Here is a 24,207-nt window from a genome sequence, read left to right as displayed (position 1 = left end):
CCAACAGGATGATTTCAGAGAGGCCTGGACTTACATGAACTGATGCTGAGTGAAATGAGCAGAACAAGATCATTATATATGGCCACAACAAGACCATAAGATGATCAATTCTGATGGAGGGGGCTCTCTTCAACAATGAAATGATTCAAACCAGATCCAATCGTTCAGTGATGAAGAAAGCCATCTACACACAGAGTACTGTGGGAACTGAGTGTGGACCATAACATAACATCTTCGCTTTTTCTGGTGACGTTTGCTTGCCTTTTGTTTCCTTTCTCAGTTTTTTTTTTTTTTCCTCTTTACCGTATTTTTGTTGTACAGCAAGATAATTGTATAAATAAATATATTTGATTTAACATGTATTTTACCATATTTGACACATATTAGACTACCTGCTATCTAGGGGACGGGGTGGGGGAGGAAGGAAAAATTTGGAATAGAAATTTTTTCCAGGGTCAGTGATGAAAAAATGACCCATGCATATGTTTTGTAAATAAAATTTAAACAAACAAACAAAAAGCTGTGCTGATGATCAAGGTCTTTGCTAAGTAATTTTTAGAACAAAACCCTCTACAGGGCACTATCTCTTCCTCCCCCTCCCCCCAATCCCTCTTCATATTGCCTTCAATTTAGCGGTGACTTTGTGCTTACTCTGTATAGTTATATATATAGAATAGCTTAACTATAACTAATTCTTGTTAGTTTGCTAAACTCCTTTATGTTTATAGGCTGTCAGTTAAAGGAATAATTCACCATATTCCTTTAATGGAGTCTTCCAAATTTTTGTGTGTGGGGGGGTAACCCTATTGCTCTTACAGGACTATTTTATATTTCGCATGGCAGGTTCTTATTTTTTCCCTTCATTTTCTCTGTAACCTCTTCTCCTAAATAAACCTACCTTTCCAGAGAATTGTCTTTGTGAATTTGTCACGTGATTATTTCTAACTTGAAATTTCTACCCTGACCTCCTTATGGCCTTTGTGCAATCCACATTGCAACTTTCATTTCTCTATTTTTTCACTTCTGAACAACTGAGGAATTTATTGCTCTTTTACACTTTTGGGGATTCCCATGGATGACTGAATCTTTCCTTTTCTCTAGGGTGCCTTGATACGTTCTTCATCCATAGGGTGGCTTTTCAGTAAAGTCAGGCAGTCTTTGTCCTGATGGACATCTCATGTGTGATTGAGTCCTTAACTCACACCCAAGAGAAGATATTGCAGACCCATTTCCTTCACAAGCCTCCTACAGCATCCTTTTACTAATATGAGGTAGGAGCTAATGGAATCCCAACCTTCTCTGAAGGAGGAAGCCCAAGTATCTCCTCATTATTTACTGGCTCTACTCATTTGGGACTTTTCTGACTGGGCTCTCCACACGTCCCTGAATCAAGAGGCTCCTTCCCAGCCAGACCTCTTTCCATATTTCTTGGACTTCGGGATTTCTTTTGATCATTCCCAAGATGCAGGAATAGAATACTGAAATTCTGGCATGATAACTCTTTCCAAAGAAAGAGAAGAGAGAATAGACAGGGAATAAAAATATACCAAAGTGAAGGACAGCCCAGAGGAAATGAAGTAAATAAAATTAAAGTCAAAAAATCTGCCCTTGCTGAAGGGAAATACACTGCAGAGACATAGAAAAGCAAAGGATGGGCGCTCTCAGGGAAGGACACTGGTTAAAAATAATAGACATGCTCATGAAGGAAATGGCCAAAGAGAACTAGTCACTTCTGGACAAGAAAACGAAAGTGCAATGGAAGGAATCCCCACCCACAGTGTTCCAAAACCCAAACCCGAGATCCAAAAACAAAACCCATGGCTACAAACTGCCAGGCTGGTAGTCGTCACCTTAAACAATTCAATTCAGAAGCACAAAGTTCTACCAGCCTTGAGGAGAAAGACCTTCACAAGCCCTGGAGCTGACTGACTGGAATAATGCCAGACCAATGCAAACCAAGGACATAAGGGTAAGGGATGGAACAATGGATTGCAGAGAGCACTGGAGCTGAGATAGGCCCAAGGTGACTTACCCTGCAGAGGGGACAAAAATGGGGCATTCTGTGGTAAAAGGGGCCTGAGTAAGAAGACAGAGAAGTGGTCAGATAGGAAGGGGAAATCCAGGAGAGAACAGAGTTCTAAAAACTTAAGAGAAGAGAGGACCCGGAGGACAGAGTCACCAGGAATGTAAAAGGTTGGAGAACATTCAAGAAAATGTGGGATTGACTTCCATGGGCTTGAAAAGAGAAGACCACCTGAGGGGTCAGGCAGGAAGCTGGAAAATTTGAGAAGATGGAGAGAGGAAGGGGCCAGACTTTGAGGGATTGATGGATATTCTTATAGGAAATAAGAGACATCACCCTGAATTTTGGGGATTTGGTGCCTGAAAAGGCTACTTGTCTTTTAGTTAGAGGGAGCTGCACTCCTAGGGGGAACTAGCACTGAGAGGGGAAGGAGAGCATGAAGTCAGGGTTGGGATTTCAAGGAGAATGCTGAAGAAAATTAAAGGGAGAAAGAAATGGTAAATATCAGGGGGCAAAATTCCCCACAATGGAGCGGCGTTCTCTCTGACCCTGTAGTGACCCACAGCATTCTGAAAGGAAGACACCATGGAAAGGAGCAATCTGTGGGACTGGCCTAGAAGTAATGGCAGAAATGATCTACAGCACAGAGCTCAGAAGGGTCACCTTGGGGGCTTTGCCTCTAGGAAGTGTAAGGGGAAAAGAGAGAGACTACAGGAAGAAAGGGATGAGAGCATGAGAATCTAGGCAAGGCAGAAAGGGAAGATGGAGAGTGAGGAGGAAAGAAATCCTTATGGGAAAGGGGAAGAAAAATGGAGGAAATCTAAAAACCAATGAACTGGACTAGCTAAAGGGCAAGAGAACAAGGGGAATCTACCAAAAGATTTAAAGGGAAAGGGGGAATGAAGAAATGTAGATTGAGATTAAAGTATAACAGATGAATTAATCTCTGAGAAAACTAGAAGTAAAAGACTTATTTATCTCATCTTCTAAACAAGAAACAAAATGACCAGGCCAAGGGAATAGAAATCTTAGAATTTGCCATGGCAAATCTCCTGAAAGAAAAAAAAAAAAAGAAAGAAAATAGTGAGGGACTGGAAGTACTCATAAAGGAAAGGGCAGCCTAGAAGTGAAGTAAAAAACAAAAACATTCAAAAACATTGGCCCCTTGCTGAAATAAAGTGCATTTTATTCTAAGACAGCAACCCTAAGGATCATGGATCTCCTGGAAACACATAACTGGAGGAAAAATGGGACTCAAGGATGAAAACAATTCAAGCAAAGCAGGCAGAGAAACAGAGAAAAACTGAAAATATAAAGGAAAGAATTCAGAGATCATCTACAGAAAAACATAACAAAACAAAAATTCCCATGGTTTCTGACTCCAAAGCCAGTAGCAGTTACACTGAACAATTCAGTTCAGAAGCACAAAGCCCTATGAGCCATGAAGAGAAAGCCCATCTCATAAAAGGGATCTGGTTGACCTCTCCCAAATTCATTTTCCTCCTTATTTTAATGGCTTTACATTTATTGAAAAATCTGGCAAGGACCCATCAGGATTTTTCTACAAAACCCTTTCCATATTTATTATGTACATAAGATTTCCCTCCAGTGTGAATTTTCTGATGTCCACAAAGACTTCACTTGAATCTAAAAGTTTCAGCATTGGTTACATTCATAAGGATTTTCCTCAGTGTGGATTCTCCTATGGATAATAAATCAATCCTTTCATGTAAAAGCCTTTCCACACTGGTTACAATCACAAGGTTTCTCTCCAGTGTGGATTCTCTCATGTACAGTAAGATCTCCCTTGCTTCTAAAAGCCTTTCCACACTGATTACATTCATAAGGTTTCTCTCCAGTGTGGATTCTCTCATGTACAGTAAGATCTCCCTTGCTTCTAAAAGCCTTTCCACAGTGGTTACAATCATAAGGTTTCTCCCCAGTGTGGATTCTCTGATGTATAATAAGGTCTCCCTTGCATTTAAAAGCCTTTCCACAGTGGTTACATTCATAAGGTTTCTCTCCAGTGTGGATTCTCTCATGTATAATAAGATGTCCCTTGCTTGTAAAAGCCTTTCCACAATAGTTACATTCATAAGGTTTCTCTCCAGTGTGGATTCTCTGATGTCTAACAAGAATTCCCTTAACAATAAAACCCTTTACACACTGGTTACATTCATAAGGTTTCTCTCCATTGTGGATTCTCTGATGTACAATAAGATCTCCCTTGCTTCTAAAAGCCTTTCCACACTGGTTACACTCATAAGGTTTCTCTCCAGTGTGTGTTCTCTGATGTACAGTAAGATCTCCCTTGCTTCTAAAACACTTTCCACAGTGTTTACATTCATAAGGTTTCTCTCCAGTGTGGGTTCTCTGATGTGCAATAAGATCTTTCTTTTGTTTAAAAGCCTTTCCACAGTGGTTACAATTATAAGGTTTCTCTCCAGTGTGGATTCTCTCATGTCTAATAAGAGCTCCCTTGCTGATAAAAGCCTTTCCACAGTGGTTACACTTATAAGGTTTCTCTCCAGTGTGGGTTCTCTGATGTAAAGTAAGATTTCCCTTGCTTCTAAAAGCCTTTCCACAGTGGTTACAATCATAAGGTTTCTCTCCATTGTGGATTCTCTCATGTATAGTAAGAGTTCCCTTGCTGCAAAAAGTCTTTCCACACTGGTTACACTCATAAGGTTTCTCTCCAGTGTGAATTCTCTTATGTGTAATAAGAGTTCCCTTGCTGCAAAAAGCCTTTCCACACTGGTTACAATCATAAGGTTTCTCTGCAGTGTGGATTTTCTCATGTCTAATAAGAATTCCCTTGCTCCTAAAAGCCTTTCCACACTGGTTACACTCATAAGGTTTCTCTCCAGTGTGAATTCTCTGATGTGTAATAAGACCTCCCTTTTGTGTAAAAGCCTTCTCACAGTAGTTACAATCATAAGGTTTCTCTCCAGTGTGGGTTCTCTGATGTGCAATAAGAGCTCCTTTTTTCCTAAAACCTTTTCCACAATGGTTACATGCAAAAGGTTTCTCTCCCGTGTGGATTTTCTGATGTACTGTAAGGGTTCCCCTTTTTCGAAAACCCTTTCCACATTGGTTACATTTATAAGGTTTGTTGTCAGTTTGACTTTTCTCTTGCGTAACACAGATTTCTCTCCAAATGGAGTCACAGGGACTTATGGATGGTGGTCTTTGAGGTTCTACCACAGAAAAGCTTTTCTCCTCAGTAGTGTCCTTCATTTCAACGCTTATCTCTGGCTCTGGAAAAACCAACAACAAACAGTAAAATAGACAGTATACACACATATGTATTAAAATCCACTTCTCTCCATCAAGTGAACACAAACTAATTTATTTTTTATTTGCAAAGCCAAAAGAGAATAATCTTGTTTCTTTCTTTCTTTCTTTTTTTTTTTTTAACTAAAACTTTATTTTCAAAATGCATGCATAGATAATTTTCAACATTCATCCTTGCAATAGCTTGTGTTCCAAATTTTTTCCTCTTCCTTCCCCAACTCCCCTCTTCTATATGGCAGGCAATTCAATGTATGTTAAATATGTACCAATCTTCTATACATACTTCTGCAATTTTTATGCTGCACATGAAAAATCAGATCAAAAAGGAAAAACCAAATGCAAGTAAACTACCAACAAAATAGGTGAAATACTAGGTTGTGATGCTTCGTCAATTCCCATAGCTCTCTTTCCACTACAGAAAAGACGGCTACAAAGATTTTTGCACATGTGGAAGGCCTTTTCCCTTCTTTATGATCTCTTTGGGATACAGGTTCAGTAGAGATACTGCTGGATCAAAGGGTATGCACAGTGTGATAGCTGTTTGGGCATATTGCTCTCTAGAATGACTGGATCAATTCACAACTCCACCAACAATGTATTAAGGTGCCCCTATTTCCCCATTTCCTTCAACATACATCATTATCTTTCTCTATTATCTTAGCCAATCTGAAATATCTGGTACCTCAGCATTGTTTAAATTTTCGTTTCTCTGACCAATAGTGACTTAAAGCATTTTTTCATAGGAGTAGAAATGATTTTTATTTTTTCATCTCATAACTGTCTGTTCAAATTCTTTGACCATTTATCAATTGAAGAATGGTTTGCATTCTTATAAATTTGAGTCACTTCTAAGAGAAAAGCCTTTAAGGAGCCGAATCAATCTCTTAAAAATCCAGTAGCTCACATCCCAAGATTGATTTAATTTCTAATGACCTTCCTGCAGAAATACATTGGATTCTCACTCAACATGGGACCACACAGAAAGAACCTTCATTCTCACTCCTTGTACACCTGAGGCCACCAAATCCCAGCGCGTGTCTGGAATTCACACCCTGTTAATGGCCAGCCTCTGCCTACAGTATTTGACAAATTCTAATTTTTTCCTTTTCTCTTTCAGTGTCTGCATTCTGACATAATCACATTCATTTTTTTCCCCCTAATACATTATTTGAATACTAAGGCTGTTGGGTTTTTTTGGGGGGGATTTTCCTATTTTATCTGAGGCATATGTGATTTTTTTCTGATGTTTCACTTCTTAGTGAGATAATCATGGCTTATTTATTTTTAGAAATTTATCATCACACTCCCCTCCACATTCTTTTCACAAACCCAATTTTTTAAAAATGCAGGAAATATCTACATCTGATAATATATGTCTCATCCTGAAAACGGAGTTAATCATCCTGTGGCATGGAAGGACAGGGCATGCTATTGCACTCTTCCCCTTCAGAAGTTCAAAAACTCCTTGAAGGATTGAGACAACGATCCCAAGGATTTGAATCAAAAGTGTGCCAGTTCTGTTTCAAGTGGTAAATTCTCCCCTGGACAACAAGTATGTGCACATATGCAGTTTAAGAACTCTTTCTCAGTGATTTCAAATGACCATGATCAGGAACATGCAGCTTTTGCGGTTCATGGGGTGTTTCCATCAAACCCTGATGGCTTCTAAGTACAATAGAGTCTTCCAGATTCTCGGTTTGACAACAAATTCTCTCCCAAATTCCAGGAAGGTTGGACATTCATGGACAAAGGGCCAGGGGCCTACAAAGGCCCTCAGTGTCTCTCTCCTTGCACCAGAGCAGTTCCCTCATTGCTGGGTTCCCTAGTGATTACATCTTCCCAAACCTGTAATTACCCGATCTAGACAGTCCCTGGTCATGCACCCTGGCCCCAGTGCTGGCAACCTACCTGAAAATTTGTCACAAGGAATCCCTAAGAGGCCATCCTGAAATCCCCATGGGAGACCACAGCCCTTCCACAAAAAGAGCCCTAAAGAGCCACTCACTGACATGCTGAGGTGGTCTTTTAATTTGAACTAATACTTGTTTATGCTTCTCTTCTTCCATGTGGTAGTTTCTCAAAGGATTTGGATGGCAACGTGGGTTAAATGTCCAGTAGAATGTCAGGGAGATAAGCTACTTTATCATTGTTAAAAAAATATATATATAAAAAAATCTAAACATATTCTTTCCTTTCAAACGATGCTTTTGTGAATTAAACATTATTAAAAAAAATAAAATAATGTAATATCTGAAACTGAGGTGCAGTACATTTGCTATTTAAAGCAATACTTGTCATGAGCCAATGGAAATAAAGCTCAATTTAACAGTAATTAGCAAGTAATTTCCACTGGTTACATTTAAAGAAATGACATTGCACCTCTAAATGGGAGCTTGTTCACCTTCTCCTTCCATTGTCTACCTCATAAACTTGTGACCATTTTCATCACATCTGTTTCAGAATCAGAATAGAGCTGAGGGTACAAGGGGAAAAGTATGAACAGGGCCTTCAATCAGCAAGACCTGAGTGTTCATCCCACCTCAGCAACTTGCTAGGCAACTTACAAGACCTCTGTCTGCCTCAGTGACTTTATCTGTAAGAAGGGCACAATAATGGCACCCGAGTCCTAGGGTTCTCAGGAGGACAAAATGAGACAATACTGACACACTGCATGTCACAGCAGGTGCGGTATAAATGCTAGGTATGGTATTTCATTCTGACCATTATCTCCCCAATTTTACTCTCCTTCTTAAACCATCATTACCTTAATTACTTAGTGATTTGGGGAGGCACTAAAATGATCCACTTTATCTACCCCACAGAGAGTTTCTACAGACTTACTGATGTACTGCCTGCCTCAGCTGTCTGTGACCTCCACGAGAGCAGGGGAAGTCCCTTGTCTCTCTTTATGTTCCTGGGGCACAGCCCAGGGCCTGGCTGATAGCAGGCACTTAAAAGTTTACTGACTTGGAGAAGTTCTAAGAACTGGCTCATCTGGGATAATTTGATCCCCTTTTAGCACTTTCAGGAGAATTCCATTGCCCTAAAGTGCAAACAATGACTTCTTACAGGATCCCACATGATCACTGGAAGGGACCTACAAGATCCTAACCCACTCATTTTATAAAGGGGAAACTGAGATTCCGTGACTGGCAGAGGAGAATCTGAGAAAGAGATCTTCCTAAAAAGTATCTGAAAAAGAATTCCAAGGCTGGTCTTTCTCCCCCAAACCCGCATTTTCCTTGGGGTAACTCCCAGAAGTCACTAGTACTGCTCATATCCCTGCTGTCACCTCACTCACCTGGAGAGCGGCTCCTCAGGCGTTTTTGGTCCAGCATCCAGGGTACTTGTCTTTGCTTAAAATACAAGATCACATCTTCTCTGGGAACTGGAAGCCCTGGGCATGGAAATCAGGGAGGGATGAAGAGAGAAGTTTGAAATTGAGTTTTCTTTAGGGAATGGGGAGAGGACCCAGAGCTGCTCCATTGAGATTCAGCTCATTATATTGAAATAGGAGTTTACCCACTAGTGCTTATAACGCAAGACATCTATGATAAGGTTTGTCCCATCATCTTGTTGTATACCTTTTTTGGAGAAAGTCAAATGCTCTTTCCCTCTCCCCCTCCTGTTGTCCTATTAGGTTCCATTCTGGCAGAGTTCTAACCCCACACCTGCATAAAAAGTGTTATTGGGCCTGAAGTAATATTATGCCATACATGTTTCTAGATGGAAATCACATCTTTCTTCATTGTTCTTTTTCATTAATTTGGGCATTTAGAATAATCAAAATAACTTATTTGCTAGAAGTTTTTTCTTAAACAAAATTTTTGTTAATTGTTTGTATTGTAAAGAAAGCATAAGGCACAACACCTGGCAAACAACATCTGGAAAGAAATGCTGATTCCCTTCCTTTCCCACCACTGGTGCTAGAATATGAGGGCAATAAGAAGGAAGATCAAGGACAAGTTTCCTGTACTAGAAACAATCGTGGGCTTTGACCTACAGGCTGATGCTTGTTAAAAAGTAAAGTATTCCCAATCCTGGCCCTGAGCCAAAGAGGGACAGGTTTTCAGCTATAAGTATGGGAGCAATTTTCAGAGCTCTGGTCGACCAATCTGTCACACAGCAGACCAGAACTTTCCCCTTCCTGCCTGATACACCCCAAACCCTGCACCCCAGGAAATGAAGATACACCCTTTGACTACAGATTCAGAGTTACCCCGGGAAATGTTCTTACCCAGGGACAGCACATTCCGGGCATTCTCCAACATGACCTCCTTGTACAACTCCTTCTGGGGAGGGTCCAAGAAGCCCCACTCCTCCTGGGTGAAGTTCACAGCCACATCTCTGAATGTCACCAACTCCTAAAGCACCAAAGTCAGGAGATGAATTCTGAGGTGACTTTCAGCTCTTCAAGAATCCAACTAACCCTCTCCAATTTACAAGAGGAAACTCAAGCAGAGACGGCATTGGCTCAAAGCTGAGGCCATTTCTGAGGGCCAGAGTCGGCTCCTAAAACCACGGGCATTAAGAGTCTTACTGCGTTTTCAGAAAAGTATTTTATAGAAGCAGTTGGAATAAAGCTGAGAAATGTCTTATGATTGAATGCATTTCCTTGTGGAATCAGGAAGAGTTTGTTTTATCTGTGAGGTATCTTTGGAGAGCAAGAGGGTAATGGGAAGTTTCTTCCTCAGCAGAAGTGACTTAAGCGATATATTCTAAAGAAAATTCTCTAAACACTTTGTGAGAAGCTGGCAAGTACAGCATGCTCTGGGAAAAAAGTTTTATTGCTTCCCTGAGATACCTCTCGGTAACATGTTGTCATGGGCAAAACAGCTCATGCCTTTATTGGTCACTGCTTTCATTTGTTTCAAGTAATTACTCTTTAATTCTAATATTTCATTACAGAGGAACAGGAATAACTAGAAAAGAAGATTCATTATCTAAAAACATTCTGGGGAAAGATATTGTCAACTTCTTTATGAGAAATAAACGTTTTACAAATATTCCTAAAAATGTGCAAGCTGGGGAGAAGAATCATGAAGATAAGTTAAGAAGCCAAGAGATGGACCCTATATAGGAGGTGGCCAGAAGTGGGAATGCTGTGATACTGGGCAGGGGGGAAGGGGGGATCTATATTTTGAATCTGCTACAAGTAAATGATTTTGGATTTGCTTGTTGAATCACCTGATTCATGGTGTGATGTGGACTTTGAGCTAGCTGACTTCCCTTGTGAAGTAGAACCCTGCCATTATCAGGAATAAGCAAGTCCTAGGGTATCCCCTTAGAGTAATAGGGGAAAGGAATTCTTTGTCAGGTTCAATTTTCTTTCCCTCTAAGCTCTGGACATCTGGAAACAACCTGCCAGTCTGATGACCATGTCTGAGGTCTGGGACCTGGAATGCCAGGTGCCAGATTGACAGCTAGGATGACATAATCTTAATAAAGTATACACGAGCCAACAAGGACTGGAGGAGAGACATTCATTCCATCTCCCACCTAAATGATGACTGACCTCCCTCCTCTTTGCTCTGCCTCCAATCTCATTCCCAGTGCCCAACACCTGTGTTGGCAAAGGCTGCCCTGCAACTCCTTCAGATGCTGTGGTCCCCAGCGGTGGAGGCTCTCGGGGAATTGTCTGTTCCCCAACAATTCCCCGATGTTTGTTTGCTGCATTCCCCTTGTCCATCAGAGAGAGGTGGGAAAAGGGGCCACCAGGGAGGTGGAAGATGGAATCAATGTCTTACCGTAGGTGTCAATATTGTAGAACAATGTTATGTCAAGTATGCTTCTCCAGAGTTCTGGCTCATAACATATAACTATAGACTTAGCTATCTGTATAAAGCAACATTAAATTGAAGGCACCATGAGGATGGGGACAGTGGGTTTTGGTTTAATAAGGACTTGGCAGAGACCTTGACCATGGGAACATCTTTGATGGGTGAAATACAAGGTTGGAGGTTTTCTGTGGCAGGAGGGGGAAGTACCAGGCAAGAATTTGAGGGCTCATAATGAGGGATCAAAGACGAGTCAGAGGGGACATACACTCAGATGTTGCTAATTCAAGGCTCTTTTCACACTTTTCCCCTTGTACCCTCAGCTCTATTCTGATTCTGAAACAGATGTTATGATTATATCACCGTAGATGTCAGTCTTGTAGAAGTATGTTAAGTACTAAGTACATGTACTGAACTAGAGAACTCACAGCTAAACTAGGTAACCACTGTCTTATCAGTTCCTCTGAATTAACACCTTGTTTCAATTATGCTTCTCTAGAGTTCTGGCTCATTACAGTTCTACATACTACACATAAATTAGAGCCAACTACAACTAACTGGTCAGTTTGCTAAATTCCTTTATGTTTCTAGGCTGCCATTCAATTTAACAACCTGTCATGTTCCTTTAATAGGGTCTTCCCAGTTCTTTTCCTGGGTAACCCTATTGCCCTTTCAGCACTATTTCCTCTTGCTGGTTCTTATTTTCTCTCCATTTTCTCTATAACTTGTTCTCCTAAATAATGTTACCTTTTAGTAAGGGGAATGGCCTTTGTGAACTTGGGACATGTTTGGTTCTAACTAGGAAGTGTTACCCTGACCTCCTCATGGTTTTTGTGTAGTCTACATTTCAGCTTTAATTTTCTATATTTGTTTACTTCTGAACAACTGAGAAGTTATTGTTCTTTTACACTTTTTGAGATTGCCATGGATTGCTGAATCTTTCTTTTTCTCGAGAGAGAACTTCTTCATCCCATAGGGTAAGTTTTCAGTAAAGGAAGGAAGTCCTGATGGACAACTCATCTCTGATTGATTCCTTAACTCACACCTAAGAGAAGATATTGTAAATCTTTCCTTCACATGCCTCCCACAGCCCCCTTTTACCCACATTAGGGGGTGTTAATGCACTCCAAACCTTCTCTTAAAGAGAAAGCCCAGCTACCTCCTCCTCATTCACTGTCTCTCCTCCTTTGGGACTTTTCTGACTGGGCTCTCTACAAGTGCCTGAATCAAGTGGCTCCTTCCCAGCCAGACCTCTTTCCATATTTCTTGGACCTCGGGATTTCTTTTGATCATTGCCAAGATGCAGGAATAGAATATTTTAAAAATTTTGCCATGGCAACTCTCCCAAAAGAAAGAGAAGAGGGAATAGACAAGAAATAAAAAAATATAAAAGTGAAGGGCAGCCCAGAGGAAATGAAATGACCAATAACTAACAGTCAAAAAATCTGCCCTTGCTGAAGGGGAGTGTACTGAAGGGAAATACAGCAGGGACATAAAAAACAGATGGGAGCTCTCAGGGAAGGATACTGGTTAAAAATAATGGACACCCTCATGAAGGAAATGGACAAAGCGAACTGGTCACGTCTGGACAAGAAAATGCAAATGCAATGGAAGGAATCCCCAGCTCACCCACAGTGTTCCAAACACCAAATCTGGGATCCCAAAGCCAACCCTATGGCTACAAACTGCCAGGCTGGTAGTAGTCACCTTTAATACAAAATCTACCAGCCTTGAGGAGCAAGACCTTCTTATACAAGGGCTCTGGCTGACTTCTGTAGGCTGTTCTCTCCCAGTGTTCTCTACCAATTCATTTTCCTCTGTATTTTAATGTCTTTACATTTCTTCACACATCTGGCAAGATCCAATCAGATTTTTCTACAAAATCTTTTTCATATTCATTACTTACATAAAATTTCCATCCAGAGTGGATTTTCTGATGTTCATAAAGACTTCCCTTGAATCTAAAAGTTTCTCCACATTGCTTACATTTATAAGGCTTCTCTCCAGGGTGGATTCTCTGATGTAGAGTGAGAGATTTTTTGCATATAAAACCCTTTCCACAGTGGTTACATTCATAAAGTTTTTCTCCAGTGTGGGTTTTCTGATGTTCAATAAGATAATCCTTGATTCGAAAAGCCTGTCCACAGCAGTTACATTCATAAGGTTTCTCTCCGGTGTGGATTCTCTGATGTACAGTAAGAGCTCCCTTGCTTCTAAAAGCCTTTACACAATGGTTACATGCAAAAGGTTTCTCTCCCGTGTGGATTCTCTGATGTACAGTAAGAGCTCCCTTTTTTCTAAAACCCTTTCCACACTGGTTACATTCATAAGATTTCTTGGCAGTCTGAATTTTCTCTTGTGTAACACAGATTTCTCTCCAAGTGAAGTCACAGGGATTTATGGATGGTGGACTGTGAGGTTCTACCACAGAAAGGCTTATCTCCTTAGTAGTGTCCTTCATTTCAATGCTGATCTCTTGTTCTAAAAAAACAACCAACAACAAACAGCAAAATAGACACTATAGATACATATATATTAATATCCCCTTCCCTCCATCAATTGAACAAGTTAAGTCATTTTGTATTTGCAAAGGCAAAAGAGAAAAATATTGTTTCTTTTTTTTTTTTTTTAACTAAAACTTTATTTGCAAAACATATGCCTAGATAATTATCAACATTCATTCTTGCAATACCTTGTGTTCCAAATTTTTTCTCCCTTCCTTCTCCTACCCCCTCCTCTACATAGCAAGTAATCCAATGTATGTGAAACATGTACCATTCTTCTCTACATACTTCCACAATTTTTATGCTGCACAAGAAAAATCAGATCAAAAAGGGAAAAAAAATAAGAAAGAAAAACAAATGCAAGCAAACGACTAAAAAAATAGGTGAAATACTAGGTTGTGATACTTGCTCAATTCCCATAGCTCTCTCGCCACTACAGAAAAGGATGTTAGAAACATTTTTGCACATGTGGAAGGCCTTCTCCCTTCTTTATGATCTCTTTAGGATACAGGTTCAGTAGAGACACTGCTAGATCAAAGGGTACCCACAGTGTGACAGCCCTTCAGGCATAGTTCCATATTGTTCTCTAGAATGACTGGATCAATTCACAACTCCACAACAATGTATTAGTGTCCCACTTTTTCCCCATTCCCTTCAACATACATCAATATCTTTCCCTGTCATCTTAGCCAATCTGAAATATCTGGTATCTCAGAGGTGTCTTGATTTACATTTTTCTGACCAATAGTGATTTGAAGCATTTTTTCATAGGACTAGAAATGATTTTTATTTTTTCATCTGAAAATTGTCTGTTCAAATCCTTTGACTATTTATCAATTGAAGAATGGTTTGCATTCATATAAATTTGAGGCAATTCCAAGAGAAAAGTCTTCAGTGGGCAGAGTCAATCACTTAAAAATCCAATAGCTCACATCCCAAGAATGATTTAATTTCTAATGACCTTCATGCACAAAGACATTGAATTCTCACAGTCAACCTGGGACAACAGAAAGAACCTTCATTCTCACTATTTGTACACCTCAGGCCACCAGCTCAAAGGGATTGAGAGACTTGACCCAAATCCCAGCAGCTGTGCCTGGAATTCACACCCTGCGAATGGCCAGCCTCCTACAGTATTTGACAAATTCTAAATTTTTCCTTTTCTCTTTTAGTGTCTGATCTCTGACATAATCACATTCATTTTTTTTTCCTGATACATTATTTGAATACTAAGGCTGTTGGGGTTTTTCTGGGTGATTTTCCTATATTATATGAGGTACATGTGATTATGTTCTGATGGTTTACTTCTTTCTGAGATAATCAGAGCTTATTTATTTTTAGAAATTTATCATCACACTCCCCTCCACATTCTTTTAACAAACCCAATTTTTTAAAAATGTAGGAAATCATCTACATCTAAAAATATATGTCTCATCCTGAAAATGGAGTTAATCACCTAAGAAAAAATCTCCAGGGACAATTGGATCCACAAGTGAATTCTCCCAAATGTTCAAAGAACAATTACTTCCAATAGTACGTCATCCATTTGGAAAAAATACACGAAGGAGTACTGCCACATTTCCTGTATGACCCAGTTATGGCACTGCTACCTAAAACACGAAGGGCTAAAACAGAGAAAAAAAATTACAGACCAATATCCCTGTTGAATACTGTCTAAATGACATATTAGCAAAGAGATTACAGCAACTTACGAGCAAGATAGTACCCTATAACCAATGGGATTTATAACAGTAATGCATGGCTGGTTCAGTATCAGGAAGACTTACTACAGTTGACCACATCAATAACAAAACCAACCAAAATCACATCACAATCCCAATTCAAGCAGAAAAGGCTTTTGACAAAATACAGTACCCATTCTTATAAGTAAACACTAGAGGGCATAGGTAAAAAGGGAACTTTCCTTAAAACAATAAGCAATACTTTGTTAAAACCTATAGAAAGCATTATATGACATGGACAGAAGCTGGATGCATTCCCAGTAAAATCAGGGGTTAAATTATCACCACTATTATTCAACATTGTTCTAGAAATGTTAGCTTTATGGATAAGAAAAGAAAAAGAAACAAAAGTTATCAGAATAGGCAACGAGAAAATAAAACTATCACTCTTTGGAGGTGATATGATGAGATATTACTATTATTCAACATTATTCTAGAAATGTTAGCTTCATGGATAAGAAAAGAAAAAGAAACAAAAGGAATTAGAATAGGCAACGAGAAAATAAAACTATCACTCTTTGGAGATGATATGATGAGATACTTGGAGAATCCTAGAAAATCATCAAAATATCTACTGAAAACAATCACAGTTTTAGCAAAATTGCAGTATATAAAATGAAGCTACACAAATTATCATCATTTCTCTATGTTATTGATAAAGCCCATAAGCAAGAGATACAAAGAGAAATTCCATTGAAAATATCTATAGACAAAATAAAATAACTGGGGAGCAAGCTGCTAAGACAAACCCAAATACAATATGAACACAATTATAAAACACTTCTCACACAAAGAAAATCAGATCTAAACAAAAATATTAATTGTTCCTGGCCAAGTTGAGCTGATGTAAATCACAATTCTTCCTAAATTGGTCTATTTCTTCAGTGCCATAACAATCAAATTGCAAAAACATTTTATAGAACTAGAAAAAAGCAACAAAAAGCTATCTAGAAGAACAAAAGGTCAAGAATATCAAGGGATTTACAACAACAAAACAGAAAGGATGGTGACTTAGCAGTACCTACCCTAGAACTATGTTACAAAGCACCAGTAAGCACACTATTTGGCTAAGAAATAGCATGGGCTATCCGTGGAACAGATTATATATATAGGATACAATAATCAAAGCCTATGGTAATGTAGTATTTGATAAACCCTCAAACTCCAGGAATTGAATAAGAATTCTCTGTTTGACAGAAATTGCTGGGAAACATGGACAACAACATGTCAGAGACTCAGCATAGACCTACATCTTATACTCTCTACCAAAATAAGGGCAAAATAGGAACACGATCTGAGCATAAAGGATGATACCATAAACCAATTAGGAGAACGAAGAATAATTTATCTATCAACTCTTTGCAGAGGGGAGGAATTTATGACCAAGGAAGAACTAGAGAACATTATCAAAGACAAAATGGACAACTTTGATTATATTAATTATTTTTTTTTTTCATCATAGCTTTTTATTTACAAGTTATATGCATGGGTAATTTTACAGCATTGACAATTGCCAAAGCTTTTTTTTCCAATTTTTCCCCTCCTTCCCCCCACCACCTCCCCCAGATGGCAGGTTGACCAATACATGTTAAATATGTTAAAGTACAAATTAAATACAATATTAGTATATGTTTGATTACATTAAATTAAAAGTTTTTGCACAAACCAGAAATGAGATAAAGGGGGAAGTAGAAAGCTGGGAAAAAATCTTTATGGCCAGTATATCTGTTAAAGGTCTCATTTCTAAGATATATAAAGAACTGTTTCAAATTTATAAAAATACAAATCATTCCCTACTTGATACATGGTCAAAGGATAGGAACAGACAATTTTCAGATGAGCAAATTAAAGCCATTTAGTGTTATATGAAAAATGCTCTAAATCACAGAACTCTGAGGTACCACTTCACACCTCTCAGACTGGCTAAGATCACAGGAAAATATAACGATAAATATTAGAGGGGATGTGGGAAAAGTGGGACACTAATACATTGTAGGGGGAATTCTGAAATGATCCAACCATTGTGGAGAGTAATTTGGAACTATGCTCAAAGGGCTATCAAACTGTGCATACCCTTGGATCCAGCAGTGTCTCTACAGGGTCTTTATCCCAAAGACATCATCAAAAAGGGAAAAGGACCCACATGTGCAAAGATGTTTGCAGCAGCTCTTTCTGTGGTAACACAGAAGTGGAAAAGGAATGGAAGCTCACCAACTGGGGAATGGCTGAACAAGTTGTGATACATAAAGCTTAAGTACTATTATTGCTCTAAAGAAATAATGGACAAGCTGATTATAGAAAGGCGTGGCAATATTTACTTGAATTGATGCTACATGAAAGAAGCACAAGCAGGAATACATTGTGCACAACAATAGCGAGTATATGCAATGGTCAACCAGAAAAGGATTGGTTCTTTTCGGTAGTTCAGTGATCCCAAGCAGTCCCAAGAGACATTGTTATATATATATATATAAAGGTAAATGTATATATATAAAAATATAAATGTATATATATGTGTATGTATGTATAATTATTATTAAAGCTGTTTACCTTCAGAACATATGCATAGATCATTTTTCAACATTAACCCTTGCAAAATCTAGTCTTCCAATTTTCCCTCCCCTTGACTCAAGCCCTCCCCTAGATGGCAAGTAATCCAATATATGTTAAATATGGTACAAATATATGTTAAATCCACAATATGCATACATATTTATACAATTATCTTCCTGCACAAGAAAAATCAAATTAAACAGGAGAAAAAATGAGAGAGAAAATAAAATGTAAGCAAATAACAACAAAAAGAGTGAAAATGCTATTTGTGAACCACACTCAATTTCTACACTCCTCTCTGGGTGCAGATGGCTCTCTTCATCACAAGATCATGGGAACAGGTAAGAGTCATGTCATTATTGGAGACAGCCACTTGCATCAGAATTGATCATCACATAATCTTCTTGTTGCCCAGTATAATGATCTCCTGGTTCTGCTCATTGCACTTAGCCTCAGTTCATGTAAGACTCTCTAAGCCTCTCTGAAATCATCCCGCTGATTGTTTCTTATAGAACAATAACATACCAAGACATTCATATGTCAAAACTTATTCAGCCATTCCCCTACTGATGGGCACCCACTTATTTGCCAGTTTCATGTCTCTATGGAAAGAGCTGCCACAAACATTTTTCCACATGTGGGTCTCTTTCCATCCTTTAAGATCTCTTTGAATCCCAATAGACTTTAGACAGAAACTGCCATCTGCATCTAGAAAAAGTACTGAGGACACTGAATGCAAATCAAGACATGCTATCTTCACTTTTTTTTTTCTGTGTTTTTTACCTCTCCCATGGTTTTTCCCTTTCCTCTGAATTTTCTTTCAAAACATTATTTATAAAGCAACGTGAATTTAAAATAAATCATCTCACTACAATTAAAAAAAAAAACCAATTCCAAGTCAGGTCTCTCTCCCCCAAACCTACATTTTCTTCAGGCTACCTCCCAGAAGCCTATTGTAATGCTCATATCCCTGCTGTCACCTCACTCACCTGGAGAGCAGCTCCTCAGATCTTCTTGGTCCAGTATCCAAGGGGCTTGTCTTTGCTTCAATAAGAGATCACGTATTCTCTGCCAACTGGAAGCCTGGGCATGGAAATCAGAGAGGGATGAAGGAGAGAAGCTTAAAATTTAGTTCTCTTTAGGGAATGGGGTCAGGATCCAGGGCTGCTCCACTCTGCGATTCACCCTGTTACATTGAAACATATGAACGTATCATCGCCCGCTAGGGCTTGTACCGCAAGAAAACCATAATAGGGTTTGTCACATTATCCTGTTGTTTTTTGGAGAAAAAGTCAACTGCTCTTCCCCCAAACTGTGATGCGATTAGCTTCCATACTGGCAGAAGCTTCCAACTCCGAACCTGGGTAAAAAGGGCTACTGGGCCTGCGCAGCCTCCAGCCTTAGCCTTAGCACACCTGCTTCATGGAACAGATCCATTGCCTAGTTTCCATCAGGGCCTCTCAAGGGGAACACCTGAACCAGGGAAAGCAGGAAGCCCATGTCCCCAGGTCTACCTAGGAGCGGGGGAGGACCGCGGGGACGCCCTGGTGGAGTCGGGGCTGGGAGTCCCTAAAGGGAAAGTGCAGACAAGGAGCCGCAAGTCTGGGACCGACGGGAACCAGCCTAAGTAGGGTTCACTTAGGGGGTCGGGAAAGAGCTTTGGTCTCTGGGTGCATGGTGCGATTCTGTATATTCTTGTTGTTTCTTTGTATAATTGGAAGCAAGGGACTCGAGGATCCTTAAAGGGTTAGGGTCTTAAGGAGGATCTAAATCAATAAGCAAGAGGTGCGGACAGGGAGGGCCTGGGTCCCGGCTCCTGATCAAAAAGCTGAGACCGGGACTCTGGGCTTACTCGGGAGAAAGTCTTCAATGTGGGCAAGGGGAAGCAGGAAGTTGGGGAGCTCATCCAGCAGCGAGACTTAAGGGGGTGCTTCCGGCAGACCCGGAGGACACTCCCCACGAGGTCAGAAGAGGAGACTCAGCGGCCGGGCCAGAGCGCGGCCGCCAGCAAGTGCGGGGGACGCTGGCTCCGACCTACCTGGGAAACGCACACACGGTTCTGGCTTCCAGAAGACAAACTAATCAGCGGTCCGAGGGAAGGGAGGACGGCCCGAAGGGCAGGAAGCTTCCCGACAACCCTCTGCGAGCCTTTCTGGTCCTCCTAGCCCCGCCCTGTCCAGCCCCCAGGAGCAGGAGGCCTTTGCAGGGCCAGGACTACAGGCCCCGCCCCCGGCTCGGGATCTCCCCCACCTCCACCTCCTCCCAGGCTGCCCCACTCCCTCCACCGCCCCTTTCCCCCTCTCTGCTCCCGCCTCTCTGATTTGTTTCCTTCAAATCCTCCCAGGAGCTCCCTCCCCTTCTCTTATAAACGTGGAGCTTATTTCTGGAGTTGTTATCCCTTCTCTGGAAAGGAAGAAACATAAAGTGCAGAAATGGAGCTAAGTCGAGTCTAAGCTGTGCAGGGAAGGAGTGTTGATGAGTCATCTCCCCCACTTATCCGACTGGATTCCAAACTGTGCTTACAATTTCAATTTGTTTCATAAGAAACAAAAAGGGAACTGGACCTACATCCTGCTACGCTGGTCACTGAATTCCATCAGTCCGGGCTATGAAAGTGATACATGGAGTGCTTCTCTATGTAACATAATTTGCAACTATTCAACTATATTGATTTCATTTGACTGGGAGTGATTTTATCATACTAAAAATCTATGATATACTTTATTAGTTTCTAATTTTTTAGGTATTGAGAGTTGGGGAAAATCCTCATGTATGAAATGTTGTTAATACTTCTCTCCCTTTTATCAGCCTTTCCTCTTCCCTTTGTTTTCCTCTTTCTCTTCCTACCTTCCGATGGGGCAAAACACATTTCTCTACCAAACTAAGCGTGTATGTTATTCTCCCTTCCTTCCTGCTACTGCAACAGTTCTTTTGTGCTATATCTTACTCCATTTAACCTCCCCATTGCTATTCTACGTATAGAATCCTGTTTCTGCCCCTCAATTTCTTTTTTATACCATCACATCAAACTCAACTTAGACCCATCCTTTCTGTCTAGGAATGCACCTTCTAACTCCCCTAATTCTCAAGAGTTATGCTTTACAAATATCATCTCACATGTAAGAATGTAAACATTTTTTCCCTTTCCCATTTGTCTTTTTATGCTTCTCTTCAGTTTCATATTTCCAAAACAAATTTTCGGTTCAGCTTTGGTCTTTTCATCAGAAATTATTGGAAATACCATATTTCATTGAATATTGATCTTTTCTTCTAAAAGATAATGCTCAGTGGTAGTTGATTTTTGGCTGTAGTCCAAGCTTCTTTTCTCTACACAATTTCATAATCCGAGTACTTCTGAAGAGGGAACCCCAAAGGAAAATCCTTAAAGGAGAAAATCTCCTTTAACTTTGCCTCAGTGAGGGGACTCCACCCAAAGCACAAACAGTTTCATCTTTGTTATCTGGGTGGGGTGGGCTCAGCCCTGAAACCCATTGAATTCAATTCAAATTCTAGCCCTACCTGAAACCCAGTGAGGAGCCAACCTGGAACTCCACCCAGGAGCCCCCTTCTGCTCGTAGCCAAAGCCCCTATTGTAAAAGAGCCAAACTAAAACCCTCTTTTTGCAGAGGTTCCAAACATGCCAGCCCTATGCTTGGCACGTCAATCCCACTGGAATACTGTTTCCCGTGTCCTCTTCTCTTTACTCTCACCCATTTCCTTACCTAGATTTTAACCTTACTTCCAATCCCCATAATAAACCTCTTTTATCAATCTAGGTTTTCAATCTGTAAATTCCTTTATAGATCATCTTGCACTGCCAGAAGGGACTTCTCCAAAACTCTCTACCCTTGCGCTGAATCCCAAGGGATGCAGGGGAGCCAAACCTATCCTGTACTCCAAACCTGCCACTAGACCTTATTTAACTCCCTGACCACCAGTAAACCTAATTTCATTTGGGTACCCCAAATCCTAACCTCATCACTTTCATCTTTTTATGTGGAAGTTGCTAACTCCTGGGTAATCCAGACTGTGGTTCCTTTATTTGAATTGTTTCTTCCTGGCTGCTTGCAGTGTTTTCTACTTGACCTAAAAATTCTGTAATTTGGCAATAGTATTCTGAGGTGGTTTGAGTGCTCTAGATTCCTGGTGGTCTAGACTCTAGACCAGTGGTTCTCAAACTTTTGTTCTTAGTATGTTCATATTGTTAAAAAGCTATCAAGGATCTGTTCAAAGAGTTTTTGTTCACATGCGTTATATTTATAGCTATTTACTATATTAGAAATAAAAAATGATTTTGAATTTGTAGACCCTCTGAAAGGGTTTCAGAGACCCCAACAATTCTTTGGACTACACTTTGAGGACCATTGGACTCTAGAGATTAGTGGCTATAAGAGAGTTGTTATGAATCCCCTTTAAATTGGCTGCAGGTTTTAGGAGTGAAAGAATTCGCTCATTTCCGAATTATTACTTTCAAAATGAAAGTTTATTGTTAGCTAGAAATCAGTTTATTAAGAGACTGACTTCTATAGTGGCAGATCTATTGGAAAATGGAGTTTTGCACTGAGAGAATGCAGTCCTCTGTGGACAGAAAGGTCCTGACAGCCGAGTAAGCTATCTGGGTCCATCTGGAAAACTTGATGAAAGATATTATATTAAGTGTCTTGGTTGGGGGCTGGAACAGGTCAGACCCAGTGGGGGCTAGTGGGTGGAGTCCCAAGTTGCTCATCTACAAGCTGGCTTTTAGCTTGAGCTGGAATTGAATTGAATGAGTTCTTTAATTCCATAGGGTTGGAATTCTTTTGCTCAGGACTGAACCAACCCCACCTAGATAACAGAATGAAACTGTCTCGTTTCCTTCGGGTGGGGTACCTCACTGAGGCAGAGCTGAAGATTGTCTCCTTTAAGGAGTTCTAAAGTTTCAGGGTCCCTTCTTCATATTTCTTGGAGTTTTTTTTTTTTTTTTTAAAGAGTCTCTTGCAGGAGGTGATCAGTGGATTCTTTCAATGACTATTTGACCCTCCAGTTCTACAATAGCAGGGTGAATGAGATGAGTTCTTTCAACAGTTGTGAAAATCGAGTAAAGCTTCATCTACTTCAGAGTTTGAGTAGGCCTGAAGGACTTTAGGCATTGAGTCAAGGGCATACTTAAGTCCCCTTCCTGCTATCCTTCTAAGACATCAGTATCTCCCTATTTCAGTGAAATATGGGCAACTATGTACTTATTGGTCAAGTTCAATTCTTGGGTAGTTCCTGTCTTTAGAATGTAAGATCCTCGGCCAATAAGGATGAGGGTCGGTGGTGGGAGGGGGTATTTGCGTTAGGGATTAAAAATGTTGACCCTGCCCCTGACTGTGCTTCCTCCCTTTGATTGTCTGCTTGATGGGCAGGACGCCCTTTTCTTGAGAATGTATAATAAACTTTGCTTTGCCTCTAGAGATCTCTCCAGCTTTTTTTTTTTTTTTTTTTAATTAAATGGTGACCGGTCACCATTTCTGAACCACACAAGGGCAGTGTTCCTTGATGAATTCTAGAAAGTTATTCATGCTCTTTTTTTGATCATGGCTTGCCTGGGCCCGCGAGGCAGAGTGTGTGGACCCTGGAAGAAAAGAGATAAGGGCAAGAGAGAGGGGACGCGCAAAATGGAGGCAAGTCAAATCATTCTGATCAAGCCTCATTTTAATGGGTGCAATAGTAAGGATATATATAGCAGTAGAAAAGAAGGCAGGGTTGTACAAACACAGTACAGGGTGGGGGTCCTAGACAAAGGGTTGGTATCCCGCCCAAGGATGAACTGCTCAGATGTTTCTGGTGGCAGGAAGCTCTATGATGTGATTAGGGGATGCCTAGATATCTGCCTACTCAAAGTTAGGATGTGATTAGGAGATTCCTATTCAGGAAGTCTTTGGTATAATGTGATTAGGAGATTCAGCCTATTCAAGGTTGGCCTTATGTGGCTGTAGATTAGTGCCGGTTCCCCACAATGGCTTTTAGGTAGTCCACTGATTCTTAAATTGGTTCTCCTAGATTTTTTTCCAAGATGGTTGTTTTTTCAATAGGTATTTTACTTAAAAAAACAAAAAACCCACAACTGTTTGCTTCTGGATGTCCCTGAGTCATTTGCTTCCACTTGTCCAATTTTAATTCTTAATGAATTTTTTTTTTTTTGGGGGGGGTTAGTTTTGTTTACCTCCTTTTCTGTTTGGTCATCTCTACTTTTAAAGGATGTATTTTGTTCAATGGATTTTCCCACCCCTATTTAAGGGGTGTAAGCAGTTGTTTTCTCCAGTATGTTTCTTTTCCTTTTGCCAAATGTA

General features: G+C 40.1%; 1 protein-coding gene across 2 annotated transcripts in view; it reads right to left on the bottom strand.

Annotated features, from left to right (window-relative positions):
• Positions 1 to 20,184, bottom strand: part of LOC111718837 (zinc finger protein 260-like) — a 99,071-nt gene extending 78,887 nt beyond the window's left edge. The window contains exons 1-6 of one of the 2 annotated variants that reach the window (XR_004232627.1): positions 19,932 to 20,184; positions 18,883 to 18,976; positions 13,001 to 13,575; positions 9,555 to 9,681; positions 8,619 to 8,714; positions 3,616 to 5,280 (exon numbers count right to left, since the gene is read on the bottom strand). Coding sequence is in view for 1 of the 2 variants with exons in the window: in XM_031957087.1 (XP_031812947.1) it covers positions 3,749 to 5,280; positions 8,619 to 8,714; positions 9,555 to 9,681; positions 13,001 to 13,555 (2,310 nt within the window). In the remaining variant the exon portion in view is untranslated. Of the gene's footprint in view, positions 1 to 1,012; positions 5,281 to 8,618; positions 8,715 to 9,554; positions 9,682 to 13,000; positions 13,576 to 18,882; positions 18,977 to 19,931 lie in introns of those variants that run through there. The other variant, XM_031957087.1, reaches the window with a different exon arrangement.
• Positions 20,185 to 24,207: the final 4,023 nt, after the last annotated feature.

The sequence above is a fragment of the Sarcophilus harrisii genome, chromosome 2 (assembly GCF_902635505.1).
Source record: "Sarcophilus harrisii chromosome 2, mSarHar1.11, whole genome shotgun sequence".
NCBI classification, from domain to species: Eukaryota; Metazoa; Chordata; class Mammalia; order Dasyuromorphia; family Dasyuridae; genus Sarcophilus; species Sarcophilus harrisii.
Note: the sequence above shows the minus strand (reverse complement) of the source record. Positions and strands in the feature narration are given on the sequence as shown.